General features: G+C 62.0%; 1 protein-coding gene across 1 annotated transcript; it reads right to left on the bottom strand.

Moving 5' to 3' along the window:
* Positions 1-2,235: 2,235 nt before the first annotated feature.
* On the bottom strand, positions 2,236-18,095 carry CPNE7 (copine 7). The gene is made up of 15 exons (XM_046683135.1): positions 17,872-18,095; positions 15,706-15,888; positions 12,749-12,823; positions 12,433-12,507; positions 11,593-11,676; positions 11,060-11,149; positions 10,741-10,839; positions 10,115-10,201; positions 9,676-9,735; positions 8,570-8,703; positions 7,817-7,871; positions 7,214-7,265; positions 7,013-7,146; positions 3,535-3,771; positions 2,236-2,815 (listed from the first exon to the last, which is right to left on the bottom strand). Exons 1-15 carry the CDS (start codon positions 18,043-18,045, stop codon positions 2,678-2,680), a joined length of 1,677 nt encoding a protein of 558 aa, XP_046539091.1. The 5' UTR covers positions 18,046-18,095; the 3' UTR covers positions 2,236-2,677.
* Positions 18,096-18,571: the final 476 nt, after the last annotated feature.

Raw genomic sequence — 18,571 nt, 5'->3', positions numbered from 1 at the left:
TCCTGGGTTCCCACCCTGGGAACCCGTCTGGATGATCGTCACCTGACGGAGGACTTTGCAGGTGAGGGTGTGAATCTGGGAACTGCCCCGGCCAGCTGGGCGGCCCGGCCGTCGCTCACCTGCTCTGAGCTTGCTTTTCTAGGCTGTGCAGTGCAGCACCCACCGACCTCTGGCGGACACCAGCCACTGGCCTGAGCAGAGGGCCCTCGGGGCTCCCCTCACAGGACAGTCGGGCTCAGGACCCAGGCACCTCCAAGCAGTGATTTCAGCTGCTCGCTCTGCAGGGGCTTCCTCCTCAGCAGGCCTGCCCACATGCCCACCCAGCTGCTGCCATCAGTGCTGCCTGCTCCCACCACACCAGCCTACAGTCAGTGAAAGTCCCAAGACCGAGTCTCATTGGCCAGCTCAGGTCACGTGCCCACTGTGAGCCAATCACTGTGGCCAGGGGACAGCCTGCTCTCTGATTGGCCAGGCGTGGTCCCATGCCTGCCTTGGCATCTGGACAGTGATCCAGGCCCTCAAAATACTTGGACTGAGCAAGGGGGCCTCAAAGGAAAACTAGGCTGCTATTGGGAGGGAGGTGGGAATGGACGTGGGAAAGCAAAAGCAGTGGACGTCCAGCAGAGCCCCCCAGGGCGGTAATTCCTCTATGACTGTATGCGCCCTGGTAGAGCTGGGTGGCCTTCCCAGGCTGGACACTGGCTGGTAAAGGTCACCACAGCCTTACAGCCGAGCCGGCCCTCCACCTCCACAGCCCGCTGAGCCTGCCCACTGGCCCAGCCCCAGGGCAGCTGCCTCCTGCTGTCCGCCATCCATACCTGCTCTCCAAGAGGGCGTCCCCTGAGGGCTGTCCCCACTGCTGCCTGCTTCCTCTTGGTGGGAGGGGAGGTCTTCACACCTCTGCCCCCTCCCTGTTTCACGTGCTCTGGGAGCAGCTACATCCCTCTAAGGCAGCGGCTCTGGGAAGGGCCCCTTCCTCCACGCCCAGCTCACTGGGCCCCCTGCCCTGCCCTGGACGGGGGCGGCTCCCTGGGCCACCACTGCTACCCCAGCGCTGTGCACAGACCCCCTTGCACTCTTCTTAGCCAAACCCTCTGTGCCTTCCGCCTCCCCGGGGATCTCAACTGATCAGCCTCCCTTGGTTTTGCCCCTGAGTGGAGCCCAGAACTTCTTGAGGCTTTCTGATGCTGAAACCACAGTCAGGTCACACAGGACTCAGTGGCTGGGTCAGGACGTGGCTGACGCTCACCCCCTACCTTGGGACCCATGACCCCACCCACCCACTGGCCCTGCTGCCTCCCAATGTGGATGGAGGGGGCTGCTTCTCTAGTGTCCTCTCCATCCCCACCCGAAGAGACCAATATCGGCCCCTCGGATTTCAGCAGTAGCCAGGTTACCATGGTGATGCCTATTATCCCTGCCTAACAGGAGATGAATCAGGAGCTAAAAATAGGCCCCCAGAGTGGATGGATGGACCGATGGGTGGAGGGGTGGATGGGTGGATGGAGGGGTGGATGGATGGATGGAGGGGTGGACAGGTGGATAGACGGATGGGTAGAGTGGTGGAAGGATGGATGGAAGAGTGGACAGATGGGTGGACAGATGGATGGAGAGGTGGGTGAGTGGCTGGGTGGGCCTGGAGTCAGGATTGGGACAGTTTGTTTTTCCCAGACAAGATAATTCAAGGAAATCTCAATCGGAAACCCATGCCCACAGGACTGGGAGACTCTGGCAGGTGGTGCCCTCTCCCCTGACAGAGCACGTAGCATGTAACACATAGTAGGTCCTCATAAATCCCAGTGCAGACTGAAGTCAAGCAGAGGCCTTGCCTGGCAGCCCCTCCCCACCTGAGCCTGGCTGGTGCAGATTTTAGGCTGAGGGTCACAAGAGGCCAAGAGGAGGCCGCTTGGGGTGGGGGAGGCCTTCACACCCTCTGGCCCTGCAGGAGTCAAGCATCGCCCTTCCAACACCTTGTACTCCTGGAAGGGCCCTTCGTTCAGTCCAGGAAGAACCCTGTGAGCCTGTGTCTAGAAGATTCCCTGTTCCGGTGTAGGGGCTGGAGGGGGTATCGTGCAGGCCTCTGCTGGAGGGTGGGGAGAGGGGAGGTGGGGGCAGTAAAGGCCCAAGACAGCTGCTGTTGGGACGAGACAACACTTTATTACACCTCAGCCGTCCCCACCCCCACAGGCCCCACAGACAGTGCAGGGGCCTGAGGGGGAGTGGGGGCACCAGGAGGGACAAAGAGGAATCTGCCTGTGGGGACGGGACAGGGGTGTTTTCTCTGACCGAACGCTGCCTACCAAAGATCGGCTGAACAGCAGGAACCCCCGCTCCACACCCGTCTTTTCATTCAGGAGCAGGTCCTACCCCCAGCTGAGCTGGAGGCCCCTCCAGCTCCCAGGACCTCCTTCCCACATCCGCCCAGCTGGGAAGGGCCAGCCATGGCGCCACTGTGAGCCCCACACTGCAGCTCCTGCTTCAGGACTCCCCACGGGCCTGGGTTTGTTCATCCCGCACCTTGGAGGCCTGGAGGCTGACCCCGGCAGCAGGAGCGTGGGAGGACGAGGGGCGGGCCTGGGCTGGGGGACAGGAGGCCTCTGAGGGGTGCTAAGGGGCCCCAAGGGTGCTGGAGACGGAGACGGGACGCCTCCTGGCCGCCCTCTCTCTCGGGGTGTCCTCACGGGGCTGAGCCTGGGCCGGCTGCTCGGGCGTGGGTGCCGAGGCCACGCGGAGGCAGCTCCTTGTGGCTGTAGAACTCCACCACCTGCTTGGGCACCTCGGCCAGCACACACTTGGCTAGCGCTGCTGGGGATGCCTGTCGGCGGGAACGTGGCTACAGTTGGGGGTCTGCCCCATCCCCCGTCCCCACTGGTCACACCCCCGGCCTAGTCCTCGAGAGCTGGGCCCTCCTCACCGTGGTCTCCTCCTCTGGAATCAGCTCAGGGGACCCCGACCAGGAATTCACCTGGTGGCAGCTGAGCCTCTGCTGAAGATTCAGACCTGAACCTAGCAGGCTGCAAAGCCCATGCAGTCTCGACAGCAGTGACACCACGGGTGACATCTAACGGGCTCTGGGGCACTGTCCTGAGTGGCATTTGTGCTCACGGGACCCTATCCACCCCTCGGGAAGGTGGGCACAGAGGGAAAGTGGCTGGGGCAGGAAGGGAGGCGAGGCCACCTCCACGTTCCCCTGGGAAATCACGTGTGTCCACGGGACGTGCACTTCCGACTATGGCACAGAGAGGTCTGGGAGTGCCTGGGGGAAGCTGCAAGCAGGACTCATGGGAGCCGTTGTCTGCCCTCTCTCCACTATGTGGGTTTGACATTTTTCATAGCAGAAAGGGTTTTAGGTGCTTGACAGCTGCTGACGTCTAGAGCAAGGGGAAGGAGGCGGCCTGGGAACCATCACTCAGCCACTGAGTGATGGACCTGCGTGTCCTCCTGCCCCCCGGGCCCAGAGCCTGGCGCACAGTCCAGGGACGCGTGGGCACCTCCTCGCTGGCCCTTGGCCACCGGCCCCTCGCAAGCACTCACATTCTTGAGCTCCCGGAAGGGCACGAACTGCACGATGTCACGGAGTGCGGGCTCGCCCCTTGGGGAGCGCAGGACGCCGTCATCCCCATCCAGGACATGCATGTCGGTGAAGTCAGCATTGCCCACCCCCACGATGATGATGGACATGGGCAGGTGGGAGGCACGCACGATGGCCTCCCGCGTGTCTGCCATATCGGTCACCACACCGTCCGTCAGGATCAGCAGGATGTAGTATTGCTGGGGGCACAGGGAATGAGTGGGGCTCCCCGCCCTTCCTCAGGCCCTTGGGGACTACACCTCCAGGGCAGCCTGTCTACTCCCAACCAACCCTCCAAGTCCCCCAGACAGCCTGGAGCGGCCACAGGCATCCCTTACTGGTAGTTACAGGCTTTCCTAAATCGGTTTTGATGAAGCATAATACACACATCACACGCATAACAATTCACAAGCCTGTTCTCCCTGGCAGGTGCTGTGCTCCAGGCTTCCACCTGTCTCCTACTCCATCTGGCCTCTGACTCTGCGGCAGATGCTAGAATGCCCACATCTGACAGATGCCGAGACTGAGGCTGGTGGAGCCAGGATTTGAACCCAGGTTGGAGGCCAGAGAAGGAGGGATCTGCAGGCCCTGGGCGGGAAGGGGCTCCCCACACCCTGAAGGGACCTTGAAATCCAAGGAAAAATTTAGAGAGGACACACATGGGTGCAGCCCGGCTGGGTCACAGACTGGACTTGTTCCAAATAAAAGTCCATTTCCATTGTTAAAAGAAACAAACCACTCAGTGCCTGTTACTAAAAATCAGGACAAGAGAAAATGTGAACAAGAAGGAGGAACGGCCCTGGAGCTCCGGCCTCCAGAAGGCTGGGCTGTCCACCAATGGGCCCAGCCCTGGCCGAGCGGGCGCCCAGCACTGCAACGCAGCTGGAGGAAAGCAACCAACGGGCAGTGGAACAGGCTCAGACGCCACCTCCTCCGAGAGGCTCCCTGCTGCCCGGGCCCGTCTCCCCTCACTGAGCCTCCAGACCCACGTGCTCAGCAGGCTCCCGTCCAGGGCTGGAAGTGCCCCGGGGGTGCCCAGCAAGGCTCCCAGCCCCAGGTAGACGCCCCTCCTCAGGAAAGCTCCACATACACTCCTCCCACCCCCCAGACTAGGTCTGGTGAAGACCTCGCGGCCCTGTGCTTCGCTTCACCAGCTGTGCAAACACCGTGTGCCATCCCCCGCCAGATGGATTGGAAGCTTCGCTGTGAGTAAGGGGCCTCCCAGGATTGGACACGAATGATGCAGTCAGGGCCCTGTGAGGCCATGTGTGTGTCAGGAAGAAAGGTCAGCACTTTTGCACGGGGCAAAAGGAGATGGGCAGCGGGAAAATTCGGGTAGAGGGCGCTGGGAAGTGGGTCCCTGGATGCACACCCAGCGTCTACCCACAGCATCAACATGGCTCCAGGGAAAACAACTTAAGCACCAGCGAGAACCCTGAGGAAGGCTCTGGGCCAAGACGAAGGAGGCGGCAGACCCGAGTGCCTCCTAGGAGTCTGACGGCCCGTTTACAGGACTCAGAAGAGAGGGATGTGTGGACGCCACCGGGAGGGTGCAGCCCTCGGACCCCAGACCGGGAGCTGTGACTGGACATACAGCCTGCTTCCTCAGCAGCTGCACTGCCACTGTCAGGGGGACTAGCGAGGATGACGGTCTGCCTGGGAACCTACTCCGACATGAGTGGGGCCGCGGAAACGGGCTACCTGGACGTTTGACACTAGGGAACAGCTGCTGTCCTTCGGGCGTGATAATGCGATTGTGGCTGCATCTTACCTCTTTTAGAGTTTATACTGATATTTATAGATGAAATTAAGTGTCTGGGACTTGCTTCAAAATCATATGGAAACATGACAACTGAATGTAATCCTTGATTCTGGACTCGATCCTGTGCCAGAAATAATACTGCTATAGAATGATTATTGGTCAAATTAATGAAATTGGAATATAATCTGTAGATTAAAGTATTGGGGGCTAGCCCCGTGGCCAAATGGTTAAGTGTGCACACTTTGCTTTGGCGGCCCAGGGTTTGCGGGTTCGGATCCTGGGCACAGATGTAGCACTGCTCATCAAGCCATGCTGGGGTGGCGTCCCACATGCCACAACTAGAAGGACCTACAACTAGGATATACAACTATGTACTCGGGCTTTGGGGAGGAAAAAAAAGAGGAGGATGGGCAACAGATGTTAGCTCAGGGCCAATCTTCCTCACCATAAAAAAAAAAAAGCATACCTAAAAAAAAAAGGGTGGGTTTTATCTTTGTTTGATTTAAAAAAAAAAAACCAAAAGTATTGTATCTAAGTTAAATTTCCTGAAATTGATATTTGTGTGGTGGTTATATAAGGGAACACCTGGCTCTCAGGAAACATGCACTGAAGTCCTAAGTGGTGAAAGGACAAGATACAGCAACCCTCGGCTTCTGGGGCTCTGCGTCAGGAGAGCAAGCACAAAACGTGGGGCCGCCCCCCACGTGGGGTGTGGGGTGTGGGGCAGTCCAGGCAACGGGACAATGGGGGTTGGAGTCCGAACAGAGCAAGGCTGAGGAACAGCCTGGTCAGAAGACCAGGACATGGGCAGGCAGATCCTGGGACGATGGGCAAATGTGAACATGGGCGTGAGACATCAGAGGGGTTGCCTTCACCACCCTGGGCTTGAAAGCTGAGCTGTGTCACCTACAGAGTGTCGTAGCTGTTAGCAGGTCAACAGGGAGAACTTGGGGGGTGTCAGGAGGTAAGCCACCGGCTCTCAAATGGTTCAGAAAGAAGACAGTAGTAATATACAGGGAGAGAGAGACGGAGAGAGAGAGAGATGGAGCGAGACAGAGTGAGGGAGGGAGGGGGGAGGAGGCAGGGAGGAGCCGGGACTGGTGAGTCGGTGAAGGTCGAACTGAAGTCGTACCATTCTTATAACTCTTCTGTAAATGTGAGGGTTGTTACAAAATAAAAAATTAAGAGAAAGCCACAGACCACCTGCGCGTACAGACGAACAAACAGATCTACAGACCATGATGAAAAAGTAAAGCAGAACGCGACTCTTAGCACAGTATCATCTGTGCAAATTAAAAATACATGCGAACGAAGTAACGATATATGTGCAACAGAACACACAGACGTGGGGCTGCCTGTGGGGAGGCGTGGACGGGACAGGGAGAACCAAGACTATCAGTAAATCAGCCTCTGGGGGGCATGACCCCCCAGTGAGAATTCTCCTTGCACCTCGAGATCAGAACTACGGGTGGTGGTGTTGGCCCCCTGTGTCTCCCAGGGCCCCTGTAGCTCCTCCAGCCACACTGGCCTCCAGCCTCCTGCCTCAGGGCCTTTGCATGGGCTGTTTCCTTGGCCTGCCTGACCTCACACAGCTGACCCCATATCCTCCCCATCCCCGCACGGCAGACAGCACCTTCTAATGCACCCGGTCCCCACCACGGCCTGCCCCAGGCACCTACGGAGGCCTCCCCGGTGTGCTCCTCGGCCGCTGCCATGCAGGCCACCTTGGAGATGACGGGCGCCACATTGGTGGGGCCGTAGAGCTGGACCCGGGGCAGGCAGTTCTGGTAGGCCTCCACCACACCCTGGATTCCTGTGGGGAGAGGGCGTGAGCCCGGCCCGGCTGCACCCCCGCTCCCCAGCATGCCTCAGGCTCCCACCTTCACACTCATCGTCCTCGGGGTCAAAATTGATGGCAAAGTTGTGGGACACCTGGGTGGGCACAAAGGGGACCGGTCAGCTGGTCCACTCTTCCTGGACCCCCACAGCCCACCTACTGGGAGAGGGAAGTTTGGAGGTCCTGGGGCCTCCAGGTGGAAAGTGCCTCGTGGCAGGGAGCCCCCAGGACAGAGCGCAGACAGACAGACAGACTAGTCCTGGCGGGACCTGAAGGTCCGGAGTTGCCTTAGCCAATAGCCCACACGCACCTCCCACCACGCTTTCCTGCGTGAGCCAGCTGAACTGCATTTGTAACCCGAAGACTCAGGACTGGTCCTTCCTTCTCCTGCCAGGGACACCGAGCTTGCCTTCCCTTCTCCCAAAGAGCACTCATGCTGGGAGGTGGAAGATCAGCCCCTCTGGCTGGAAGGTGGGGTCCCTGCACCCTGCCCACCGCCCTCAACTAGTCGCCCTTCCCAGCAGGGAGGGGCAGCAGGCTGGGCGGGACACAGGATGGCCTCTACGGGGAGGGGCCCAGAAGGAGCACGGCCCGGAGGCCCTGGCAGATGCAGGGGGTTGGGGTTCCAGCCCCCAGGCTGTCCTACCTCATACTTGGGAGGGATCCGGGCTCCAAACCCCAAAGCAGAAAACCTCTTGTCGCTGCAAGAGAGGCAGCCCCATCACACAGGGGTCCCTGATTTCTAGGGGTAGGAGTCGAGGCGCTTTGGGGAGACATCAACCGGAGCCAGAAGACTGGGGCTCTGTGCCACCCCCAGGTGACCCGGGCCAAGGCTGACACTTTACTGAGGGCCAGGCCCTGCTGTGAGCCACATGGGGGAAACTGAGGCACAGAACATGAAGAAACTGCCCACCAGGCAGAGGGGTGGGGGCAGAGCTGACTGGATGGCTCTGAGCCGCCTTCCCTGGTCTCTGCACCTTTGCTCCAGGCCCCTGGGAAGGCTCCAGCCACCTGCCTGCAGGACCGCGGCCGCCACTATCACCCCAGACAGAGAGCTCTGCCCCTCCGTGGCCTCAGTTTACTGAGTCCATAAAGTGGGACACAGACCCCTCATGTTTGTGTGGAGAGTGATGGGGACCATGTGGGTGAGGGCCAGTCCCACCTTGACGCACAGAGGTTCTGACCCACTCACGCTCCCCCTCAGGGAGCTGGACCTGCCCACGGCGGTCAGCCACACAGGGGCGCCGGGGCTGCCCCATGGAGTGAGCCCCTCCGTGGCCCGTGTGTTCCGGCCTTGCCCAGGCAGATTCCTCCGACCGATGGACACAGCCATGAAGCCCACCCCATGGGCCAGGCCTGACCGGAGCCCCGGGAGGCGAGGGCAGTGGGGTGGGGACACCTGTCATAGTCCTGGCAGATCTCGCCCACGGCCACCAGCGCCTGCAGGTACTCGTTGGGCTGGAAGGGGTTGATGTAGTGCAGGGAGCGGCTGTTCCGGGGGTCGCCATTGGAGGCCGTGAAGTCGATGGCCACCTGCGGAGGCCCCAGCACCATGAGCCAGGAGCCCCTCCCTCCCCCCGGACCGGGATGGGCACCTGCACCCCCATTTGACAGGTAAGGAAAACCAAGGCTTGGGTGCGCCCCCAGGGGTGAGAGCCCAAGGGCCCAGCTCTGCGCTGGGGCAGTCAGAGAACGATTTGAGGAGAACAGATCCTGCCAATCCCAAAGCTTCTGGGACCCTGAGGAGGAAACGAGTACCTCTGGGGGTAACACCCACCGAGGCCTGCAGGGAGCAAATGTGGTCACTCTGAGCCCTCAGCATTTCCTGCAGCGTCATGGGCCCAGGCTGGGTGGGGAAGGGGCCCAGGCCCCAGACTGGACACAGCTCCTCTCAGCCGCCACCCTCCCCGGGCAGAGCCTGAGAGGTGTGAGCCCCAGGCTGGGGTCCCCGTGTGCCCCCTTGCCGTCCTGGCTGCAGCTCAGTGGAGCGACATGAGCCAGTGCATCATGGACGAGGACAGAGGCCACCAGGAAGGCACAGACACTGGGCTTTCTGTCCAGCTCCACTGCCGCCCGCCGTTCCTGGCCAGGGCCAAACCGGCTTGGTCTTATAGCTCGTGGTGTGCCGTCCCTATGGTTCCTCTTTCCTTGCATGTTTTTTCGTCACTATGTTTTTGTCGAGGGCGAGTCCTGGCTATGTCCCTCCCGAGGGCGACCTCGGGCAGCTCCTGAACCCCACTGTGCCGTTCCATCTCACAGGGAGGTGCTTGAAGGCTCCGTGCCCGGGGAGGGCGTGTGGACCTCCAGACCCTGCAGAAGGGCCTCACTGTACCCATTTGTCTGCACACATCCACCCCAGGTGCTAAATGGTCCAGGGTAGGGAAGGGTCACTCAGGATCCCTGGGAGGGGGGCCCAGGCTGACCCCCGTCCCGTGGGGTGTGCCCTGGCTGGCTGCATGGAGCAGCCACCGTGGCCGGGTGGAGAGCGGGGCCCCGTGGACTCACGGTGAAGTGGATCTGGCAGCCGCCCATGATATAGTCCAGGAAAGAATAGACCCTGTGGAACTTCCAGGCAGCAGCGTCGGCAGCCCGCCCTGGACACGCCACCCCCGGGACACAGGCTGGGGCTGCCGGCTGCAGGTTGTGGGGCCCAGGGACCTGCCCCCATCCCGGGCGACCAGGGCAGGAGCGGGCGGGCCATGCCCTCCTCTCTTGGGCCCTCAGCCCCTCTCTCCATGTCTCTTCTCTGCCCTGGGGCTCTCCCTGTTTCTCTCCTCTGTCTCCCCCCATGCCTCCCACCTCCTTCCCTGACATATCGGGGCCACTGGACCTCTGCCGTGGGAGCTCTTCAGGGTCCATCTGGCAATGGGGAGACTTCCAGGGAGGCTCAGCGGGAGCCCCGTGGGTGGATGGGGAGGGTGTGCGGGCAGGGGCCTTGGCTCACCTTCAGGTCTGCCAGGATGACCACACCTGAGTTCTTGTAATTTCGCTTCTTCTGCTTGTACTTGGCGTTCACGCAGTCCCACTGGGCCTGGGGGACAGGGACTGGCAGAGACCCCACCCCAGAGGGCCAGCGCCCAACACCCCACCCCAAGGGGCCAGGGAGGCTAGCAATCCTCGTCGTGACCTCACCCCAACCTGAGCTCAGGGGCTGCTGCGGGCTGGCAGCACATCGAGGGGTCTCTCCCTGTCCCCCACTTCCACCTGGTCCCCCAACGCCCAGCCATTTGTCTGACACGGTCCCCCCTACACACACCCGCTCTCTCGTGCACACACCCTCTCACACGCCCCAGCCAGGGGCCCCGGGTCTCAGTTCTAGCCCTGGGCGGCCATTTTCCAACCATAACACAGCGATCCTTGTCCCTACTCTGGCCACCTGGTGGGATGGTTATCATTCTTCATCATCATCATTAGTCTTCTCTGGGTTATACCAATAATAACAGTTCTGGAGCCAGCACCCCACCTGCTTTCTGTGGCTCGCTCCTCCTGGCGACTCCACCACAGACGGGTCAGGACCCAGCCCTCACCCAGTTTTGAGAGCCTCCGTGACGGGCAGGGGCCCCAGCTCACCTGGTCCTCCCCGAAGGCCTTCTGCATCTCCTCAAAGGTGGTGGAGAATTCTCCAATGAAGTCGTGCTTCCCGCGGGAGTCATAATCCCAGACGAGGCACTGGGGACCCAGGCCCCTCAGCCCGCCTGCCCCTCCGGGGCCACCAGCCTGGGTGTCTCCATCCTGCCCCCAGCCAGGCTGCCCCCTTCCCCACCACCTCCGACTGGCCCACCCCTCCCCACAAACCTCACCTCCATGAAGGCCCCAGTGTGGTCAAGGGTGCCTGGCCCCCAGCCCCCCGTCCTGCCCCCTGGCACCCCCGCACAGCCCCGTCTCCCACCTTCAGGGGCCGCGCCTCCTTGCAGCTGCACAGGGAGCTCAGCGACACCTTGAAGGGCTCCCACACTGGGCTGAGGTTGTTCTTCACCACCTGCGGGCGGAGGGCCTGGCTCAGGCGGGACGGCCAGCCCAGGGCGACATTTCTAAACCTCTCCGATGGGAACCACCTTCATAACACCCGCCACATCCCTGAGCCACCTGGATTCCTTTTTTCCTTAAATAGCCTCTTGTTTTATTCAAGTTAATTGATCTCAAAAGGAAGTGCTCTCAGTGCCGTCACTGAAATGCCACTTCTCCTGAGGGAGTGACGACAAACTATGATTCCTGAGTTCTAATACAGACGCTCCCTCCGAGCCTGCTCACTCCCTGCTGAAACGGAGATGGTGGTGGTTGGGGTGAAGACCCCGAAAGGTGTGGGGGCCCCGGGTGACACAGGGGGTGTCGAGGGTTGGCCACCCCACTGTCCTTTTATTCCTGTCCCCAAAGCCCTGCAGGGGGTGTCAGCTCCGAGGGCACGGGGCAGGGACCCGTCACCTCCGTCCTGTACACGAGCTGCTCGCTCTGGTCGTCGTTGATCCGGTACAGCTCCAGGAAGGGGTCAGACTTGCTGAAGAGATCCTGCAGGAGGACCGGCGGGTGGGACCAGGCTCAGCCCTGCTCGGCCATTTCCCGCTGTGTCCTTCACCCCTCAGAGCCTCTGTCTCCTCGGCTGTAAGAGGAGGGCAGAGCCCTTCCGCACAGCATCTCAGAGTGACCCCAGGCCTCGCCCTCCCCTCCAGAGCCTTCTCTAGCTCCCCAGGACCTCGCCGGGACTCCCAGCCCCAGCATCTGGCCCAGCCTCTCTCGCTACCTGTGCACATCCCCAGCCAGCACTTGCTGTCCCCTCCCCTCCCCACCAGGCTTCAATCTCTCGTCCAGGGGAGGTGGCTGACGACACCCTACACCACTGCTCTGTGCCCCAGCCCCGGGTGAGGAGCCAACAGAACCGAGTTCAGATCCAATTCCTCCCCTGTCTAGATGGGGGCCTCCCTGAGTCTGTGTCCCCATCACTCAACGGCCACGAGTGCCCCTGCCATAGGGAGCTGCGAGGATTAAATGAGATATTGCAGGAAAATCCCCAGGGAGTAGGACAGAGCAGCAAAGTGCTGAGAGTAATGACAGACGCGGTGGCTGTGACAGCAGCACACCTGCCTGGCGGCCACACAGCTCTGAGTGCTTCTCACTCGACGCATCCCCTGTCTCCCCACTGCTAGTTTTGTCCTGTGTCATCTTGCAGGTGCAGCCTCTGATGTGTGGGGGCAAAGCTGGGTCGGGGCTGAGCTTCTCCATCCCCCTCCCAGCCCCCGGCCCCACGCGGGGGCGCCCATCCCCCACCTTGTCGTCCAGCTTCCTGGCCTGGAAGGAGAGTTCCACGTAGCCGTTGTTCCTGGAGATGTCCTCGGCAATCACCTGGCAGGGCGAAGCCACGGCTCTGGGCTCTAAGGCGGGCCTGACCCCACCGCGGGACCCGCAGCCTGCAGCCCAGCCTGAAGGGAGGCGTCTGGACACCCAGGCAGCTGTGCAGCCGCGGGCTCCGCAGGCAGCCCTGGGCCTCAGCCCTTGGTCCCTCCTCGGACCCCTCAGAGCCATGGCAAGGAAGAGACAAGCATCTGAAGGCGGGGAGGGCTGGCGGGAAGGCAGGTGGCCTCACCGTGATGGTGGACTTGCCGGCGTGCCTGCCAAACTTCAGCAACAGTGCCCGGGTCATCTTCTTCTGGGCCACAATCTGGGAGTCAGAAAAGCCAGGGAGGAGTCAGCTCCTGCAGCCCTGGGGACCCCAACCCCGCCCTCAGTCCCCCGTCTTCCCCCCAAGACCCCCAGTCTCCCTGGGCCTGGCTCCTCAAAACGTACTCCCAGGGCCCCACGCCCTCAGGGCCTGGCAGGGACCAGCCCATGGCCCTCTCTCGCGATGCTCAGCCACCTGACGCCCCCCGTGTGGCCACCACCTCTCACTCTGCCAGGTGCCTGCACTTCCACCACCTCATGGGCCTCCCATCACCTGTGTATCAGGTGAGGAAACTGAGGCTCAGAGAGGTGGTGAGACTGCCAGGGTCAGGAAGCAGTCGCACAGCTCACATTGGTAAGCAGGCATGCGAGCCACAGCAGAAGGGGCAGGTGTCCGCGCACTGACCGCCGACGCATCGCCAGCCCAGCGGTAGGGCCTGTGTTGGGCCATCCATGGACCCGGCCCACAGGATCCGAGGGCAGCATGGCCTTCCCACAGCCCACAGCAGGCATGAGCCAAGGGGCTTCCCAGGCCACGCCCTGAACCGCCAGGCTGCCCCGGGGTGGCACGGAGGCAGGAGCGAGATGGAGGCACAGCCTGGCTGCCCACCATCCTCTCCTTAGCACAGGGGGTTCTGCAGTGGGAGCACTGGTGCACAGCCTTCCCTGGGGCTCGTCCCCCAACCTGGGCTTCCCCACCCCGTCACCAGCCCCTCCTTGGCTGCCTCCCGCTCTGGGCAATGAGCCCCTAACTGGGCCAGGGAGTGGATGCAGGGACACTGTATATAGCCAGAGGGCAGTACCCAGGCAGGCGGGCATCCTGGTCTGTAAATGAGACGGACCGATGATGACCACCCCCTCAGGGCTGCGGAGGATCAGTGACTCAGTCGGGGACTCCACCCTTCTCTGGGGGCAGCTTGCCTCGCCCTCCCAACACAGGCTCCTGTCTGAGGGGCAGGGAGACCATGGAGCTACACACAGACGTGACGGAGGATGTTCACCACCCACCCACCCATCCATCAGGGTCTGCCTGGCGAGCAGCTTCCTGGGAACGTTCCGTGCAGAAAAGAAAACAGACCCCAGGTGGGGGCGGGGGCAGGAAAGCTCTCTGCCAGGTGGGAAGGGAGGGGGCTGCGTGCCTGGCCCCGATTCTCCCGTCTGCCGGCTTCACTCCCGGGCTCTCCTATTAGGAAAAGACATTGCAGGTTCCCGGTAACGGTTGGCGGTCAGCAAGCACTTCCCTCGAGCCGGCTCCGGGCCAAGCGGGCCTGCTTTACCTCAGTCCCCTCACATCCCGCTGAGGAGCTGATGTCACCGTCTGGTTTCCCAGATGAGGAGAAGGGGGTCCAGGCAGAGCTCAGGGACTTGCTCAAGCTCACACCACTGGGATGTGAAGCCAGCGCCCACACCTTGACCACTGACTGCGGCTCCCCTAAGGGTCTTGCAGACCTGGAGAGTCGGCCAGGATGGTTGCACAGCAGGTCCTCAGTGGGCATGCCATTGTCTAAAGGCTACATGTCTATCCAAACATGTGTGTGTCCATGCATGTCCATGTGTGCATCTGTATGTGTGTGCATGGACCTGCACTTGTGTGCATGCAGGTGTCCCTACATGTATGCCAACATGTGTGTGTCCATGCATGTGCTAATATCTGTGTCCATAAATGCATCCGTGTGTGCCCATGCATGTGTATTCATGTGTGTCCATGTGTATGTGTGTGTGTTGTCCTTTCCCGTGCTCACGACGAGCAGGTAGGAGGCCAGCACCTGGTGGAATGTTGCGCTGCTGCCTTCACCGGGGGCTGCACCCCTGCTAAACCTCAGTCCTCTTATCTGTGAAATGGGGATGACAGAACGCTCTGCCCTAAACCAGTTCCGACCCAGGCAGCAATGGGGTGAGTCACACAGACATCACGTCAGCAAGAGACACAGGACACAAATGAGAACATACTGTTTGACTCACGGACACAAAATCCTAGAACAGGCAAAGCCAGCAGGGATTGGCTGGAGAGGAGTGGGGGGCCTGCGGGGCGAGGAAATGTTCTGTGGGATCTGAGCGACGGTCAGGAGTACACGACTGTCTAACTCATCAACACCAACCCTCAAGGTCTACACAGCTTAATGTGTGTAAATTACACCTCAAGAAAGAAGAAGTGCCCCCACAGGGAGCTGTGAGAATCCACTCTGCGGCCTGTGAAGGTTGGGCCCGGAGCCTGGCACCTCGGCATCTGGCTGGTGGCTAGAGAGCTCTTGTTACACTGATAACAGAGAAGCTAACAGGGGGACATCTTCAGAGGACTGCAAACACATCCCTCAGGTGGGAGCTGGACAAACAGATGATGGAGCTGCCACCGATGGGCCCGTCACGCTGCCGCAGAGAGAGACAGGGACACTCTGATGTGCCAATGTGGACGGGCCCCCTATGCCACGGAAGTGAAAAAAGCAAGTTGCAGAACAGCAGATGTAATCTGCGTTTTGAAACATAGATAGAGAGAAAGAATCATCTGCTCATTTCCTCAGGCAACACTACACTTCTCCTGTCGGATGGAACAGAACCTGGGGATAGGACAGGAGGGAGACATCCCATGGCATGCCTTTATACTTTCTGAATTTTGAACCATATGAATGCATCTCCCAGTTCAAAATTACATATTTTTAAAAGAACTAATAAGGAATTTTTTAAGAAAAGGAGCCATGAAGATGGGCAGAGCTAAGATGCTCATCTGTAGGGACCCCTGTGGTGCCTGGCACATAGTCAGTGTTTGATCACGTTGTCCCCATGCCACCGCTGCCATCGCACCAGCCCTCACGACCAGCCCGTCGGCCCCTCTGCCCTCCTGGATCTCTCCTGCCTCCTCCCTCCCAAGGGGATGGGGGCGCCCACCTGCCCCAAGGTACACTCCATGCCCCCCAGGAAGTCGTCATCCTGACAGCTGAGGCTGCTGGGCCCGTGGGTGTCGTAGACCTCGAAGCGCAGCCTCTGCACCTCCTCAAAATAGTAGTCGAGCGTGAAGACCTTGGAGAACACAGGGTGCAGGCTGCTCCGGACCACCTCGGTTCTGTCCACCTGCAAGCAGCCCGGGGTGAGCAGGCCCCACACAGGAGGGGCTTCCACCCGGGCACCGTGGCCTCAGGCACCAAGACCTCAGGGTCCCCTCTCCCATCTGTCTGGCCTCAGGGGCTCCTGGAGGACTCACTTCCAGGCCATGCCATGGGAGGACTCCCACCAACCTGTGCTCCACCCACCAGGATTCCAACTCCCAAGTGCTGCCACCAGGCTTCCGGTCACCCCCAGGGGGTCACTCTCAGGACCCCCGGCACCTCTTTCCCTGAAATAAAGGCACACCTGCCCGGTCGGCCCTGGACTGCTGCTTCTCTGTGTCTTCTCACCTCATGCCCACCATGGCCTGCTCTATCCCCTCATCACAGATGGGGAAACTGAGGCTCAGACGGAGGAAAGGTCATGCCCAAGGGCACACTGAGTTAGAGACAGAGTCAGCTTGGACCCCTGGGCTGGGCAAACCCACAGTGGAGCTCTCTCCCCAGCACCTGGCTGGGCAGGCAGGGAGACTGAGGGGGACCAGGGCACAGATTCCCCCTGGGGTTCAGCTTTCTCCTCTGACCTGAGTCCCCTAACCCCAAAAAGCACAATCCAGATTGGGGAGGTAGGTTTCTGTGCTGCTCTTCAGAGTCCCACAGACTCCCGCTCCCCCAGATGGAGGGGTGCAGGGGCTGCTCCCACCCAGGGATGTCTATGCCAGGTGGTGCTCAGGCCAGGCAACAAAGGCTACGGGGTGTTTGGGGTGCAGGGGCCCCTGCTGGCAGATCCTCCCCAGCGCCCCAGCGTGCGCCCCTGGGCTGGGCCAGCCTTTCACCCAGAGGTCAACGACTGCAGGGTTTGTCAGCTCTAGAAGGTTGGTGGCCCAGAGATGACAGGAGATGGCACAAGGTCACAGCAGAGCGGTCGGGAAGCCAGGGTCCAGCAGCCTCGGCCCCTCAGAGGCTAAGCCCGGATGGTCCCTCCCACCCGGGCTGCACTGCCATCCTGCCAGGGCCGCATGGAGAGCGCTCACACCCGGTCGGAAACGGGTTGGGTTCCGACTCCCCGCTCCACCGAGGCTCCCACCCCCGACCCCGCAACTTGCGTCCCTTTTCTCGCCCTTTTGAGGTGAAGCCATGCATCTCTGTGAGATGGTGACTGCAGCGCGGAGCGCCAGACCTGCCCCCGCGGGGAGGGCTGAGCCGGGGGACAAGGGAGGGGGCCTGGGGATACCCTGCTCCTGCACAGGCACCCGACCACCCCAGGACCCAAGGGCGTGGAAGGGGAACTCGCGTCGCCGAGACCCGCCGCCCAGAGCCAGGTCCGAGGGCGAAGGAACGCCCGTCCCCACCTCAGCCACACACGCTGCAGTGGCCCATCACTGTCACCGGGGGTCGCTGGAGACTCGCGCTGGAGTCTGCAGAGCAGGAGGAGTGGGACAGGCCGGGAGACCTCCACTCCCGGAATCCCCACTGCCAGGGTACCCGCGGTCCCGGCGCCTCTGCCTCTCGGACAAGGACCTGGCACAAGCAGTGCTCCGGGTGCTTCTCGGGCCAGAGGGGGACCTATGACCCCAGTCCAACCCCTAGGCTCCACTCAGCCGTGCTGCTCACCGCTGCAGCACCCCCGCCCCCCGCACCCCCCGCCGCCTTCTGGCCCCTTGGTCAAGCTCCATACCTGCACTTCACTCTTCCCGCAGTCCCCACCTGGGACTCTGGGTAGCACCCTCCACTTGGGACGCTCCCTCTCTCCACCTGGAGCGCCTCTCGGTCGCTGCCGCCTCCTGTCCAGCCCCTACAGCAGCCCCCGCCCCAGCTCCTGGGCACCCACCCTTTCCACCCGGAACCCCATCCCTGATCTTGCGCTCAGCTCCAGCTCCTGCACGCCTCTGCCCTGCACGCCACTAGCCTCACGCGCCGCCTCGGTCTCTGCGTCCCCAGCTCCGGGCCCCCGCCCGCGCCCGCGACCGCACGGCCCGCGGCCTCTCCCCGCGCGGCCGCCCCGCCCCACCTGCACCCACTGGCCCTGCGCCTGCAGCAGCAGTACCACGCGGGGGTCGGACTTGGTGAGCGGGTCGCGGTCCAGCAGGTGCCGGCAGCTCAGCCGCAGCTCCACCTTCGAGGCGCAGGGCGCGGGCACCACCCCGGGGGCCGCCGCCGCCCCGCGCTCCGAGCCCGCGCTCATGCTCCCGCTGCCGCGCTCGGGTACCGGCCGGGCGCACCGAGGGGCCGCTGCCCGCGAGTCGGCACCGCCGCCGCGCCGGGAAATGATGGCCGGGCCAGGCGCGGCCGCGCTTCCCGCACGCCCGCCGGGCGGGGGCACACGTGGCTCCGCGGCCGCCACCACGCGGGGACTGCAGGGGGGCGGGGAGGGGGACAGAGGAGGGGGCAGTGGAAGAGCGAGGCCTCCACTCGGGCCGAAGAGGGGGAGCCGTGGAGGGACAGGCTGGAGGGGCCGCAGGGAAGAGGGTGCCCCCCGGGCCACGGGAGGAGGGTGCTCCTGCAAGGTGGCCTCAGTCCGCCCTCAGTCCTGCATCCTTCCTCCAGGATGCCGGGTTGGCCGGATTCAAATCTTCCAGGGAACCCCAGGCGGAGAGGTTCGGCTCAGGCCGGTGTTCACCCTCCTGGACTTGAGGTGAGGGCAGGCCCCCTGGGCAGTGTGCGCTCTGGCCTCAAGGTTGCCACCCGCTGGCTTCTGAGCGCAGGGTCCC

Source organism: Equus quagga, chromosome 13 (genome assembly GCF_021613505.1).
Source record: "Equus quagga isolate Etosha38 chromosome 13, UCLA_HA_Equagga_1.0, whole genome shotgun sequence".
NCBI lineage: Eukaryota > Metazoa > Chordata > Mammalia > Perissodactyla > Equidae > Equus > Equus quagga.
Note: the sequence above shows the minus strand (reverse complement) of the source record. Positions and strands in the feature narration are given on the sequence as shown.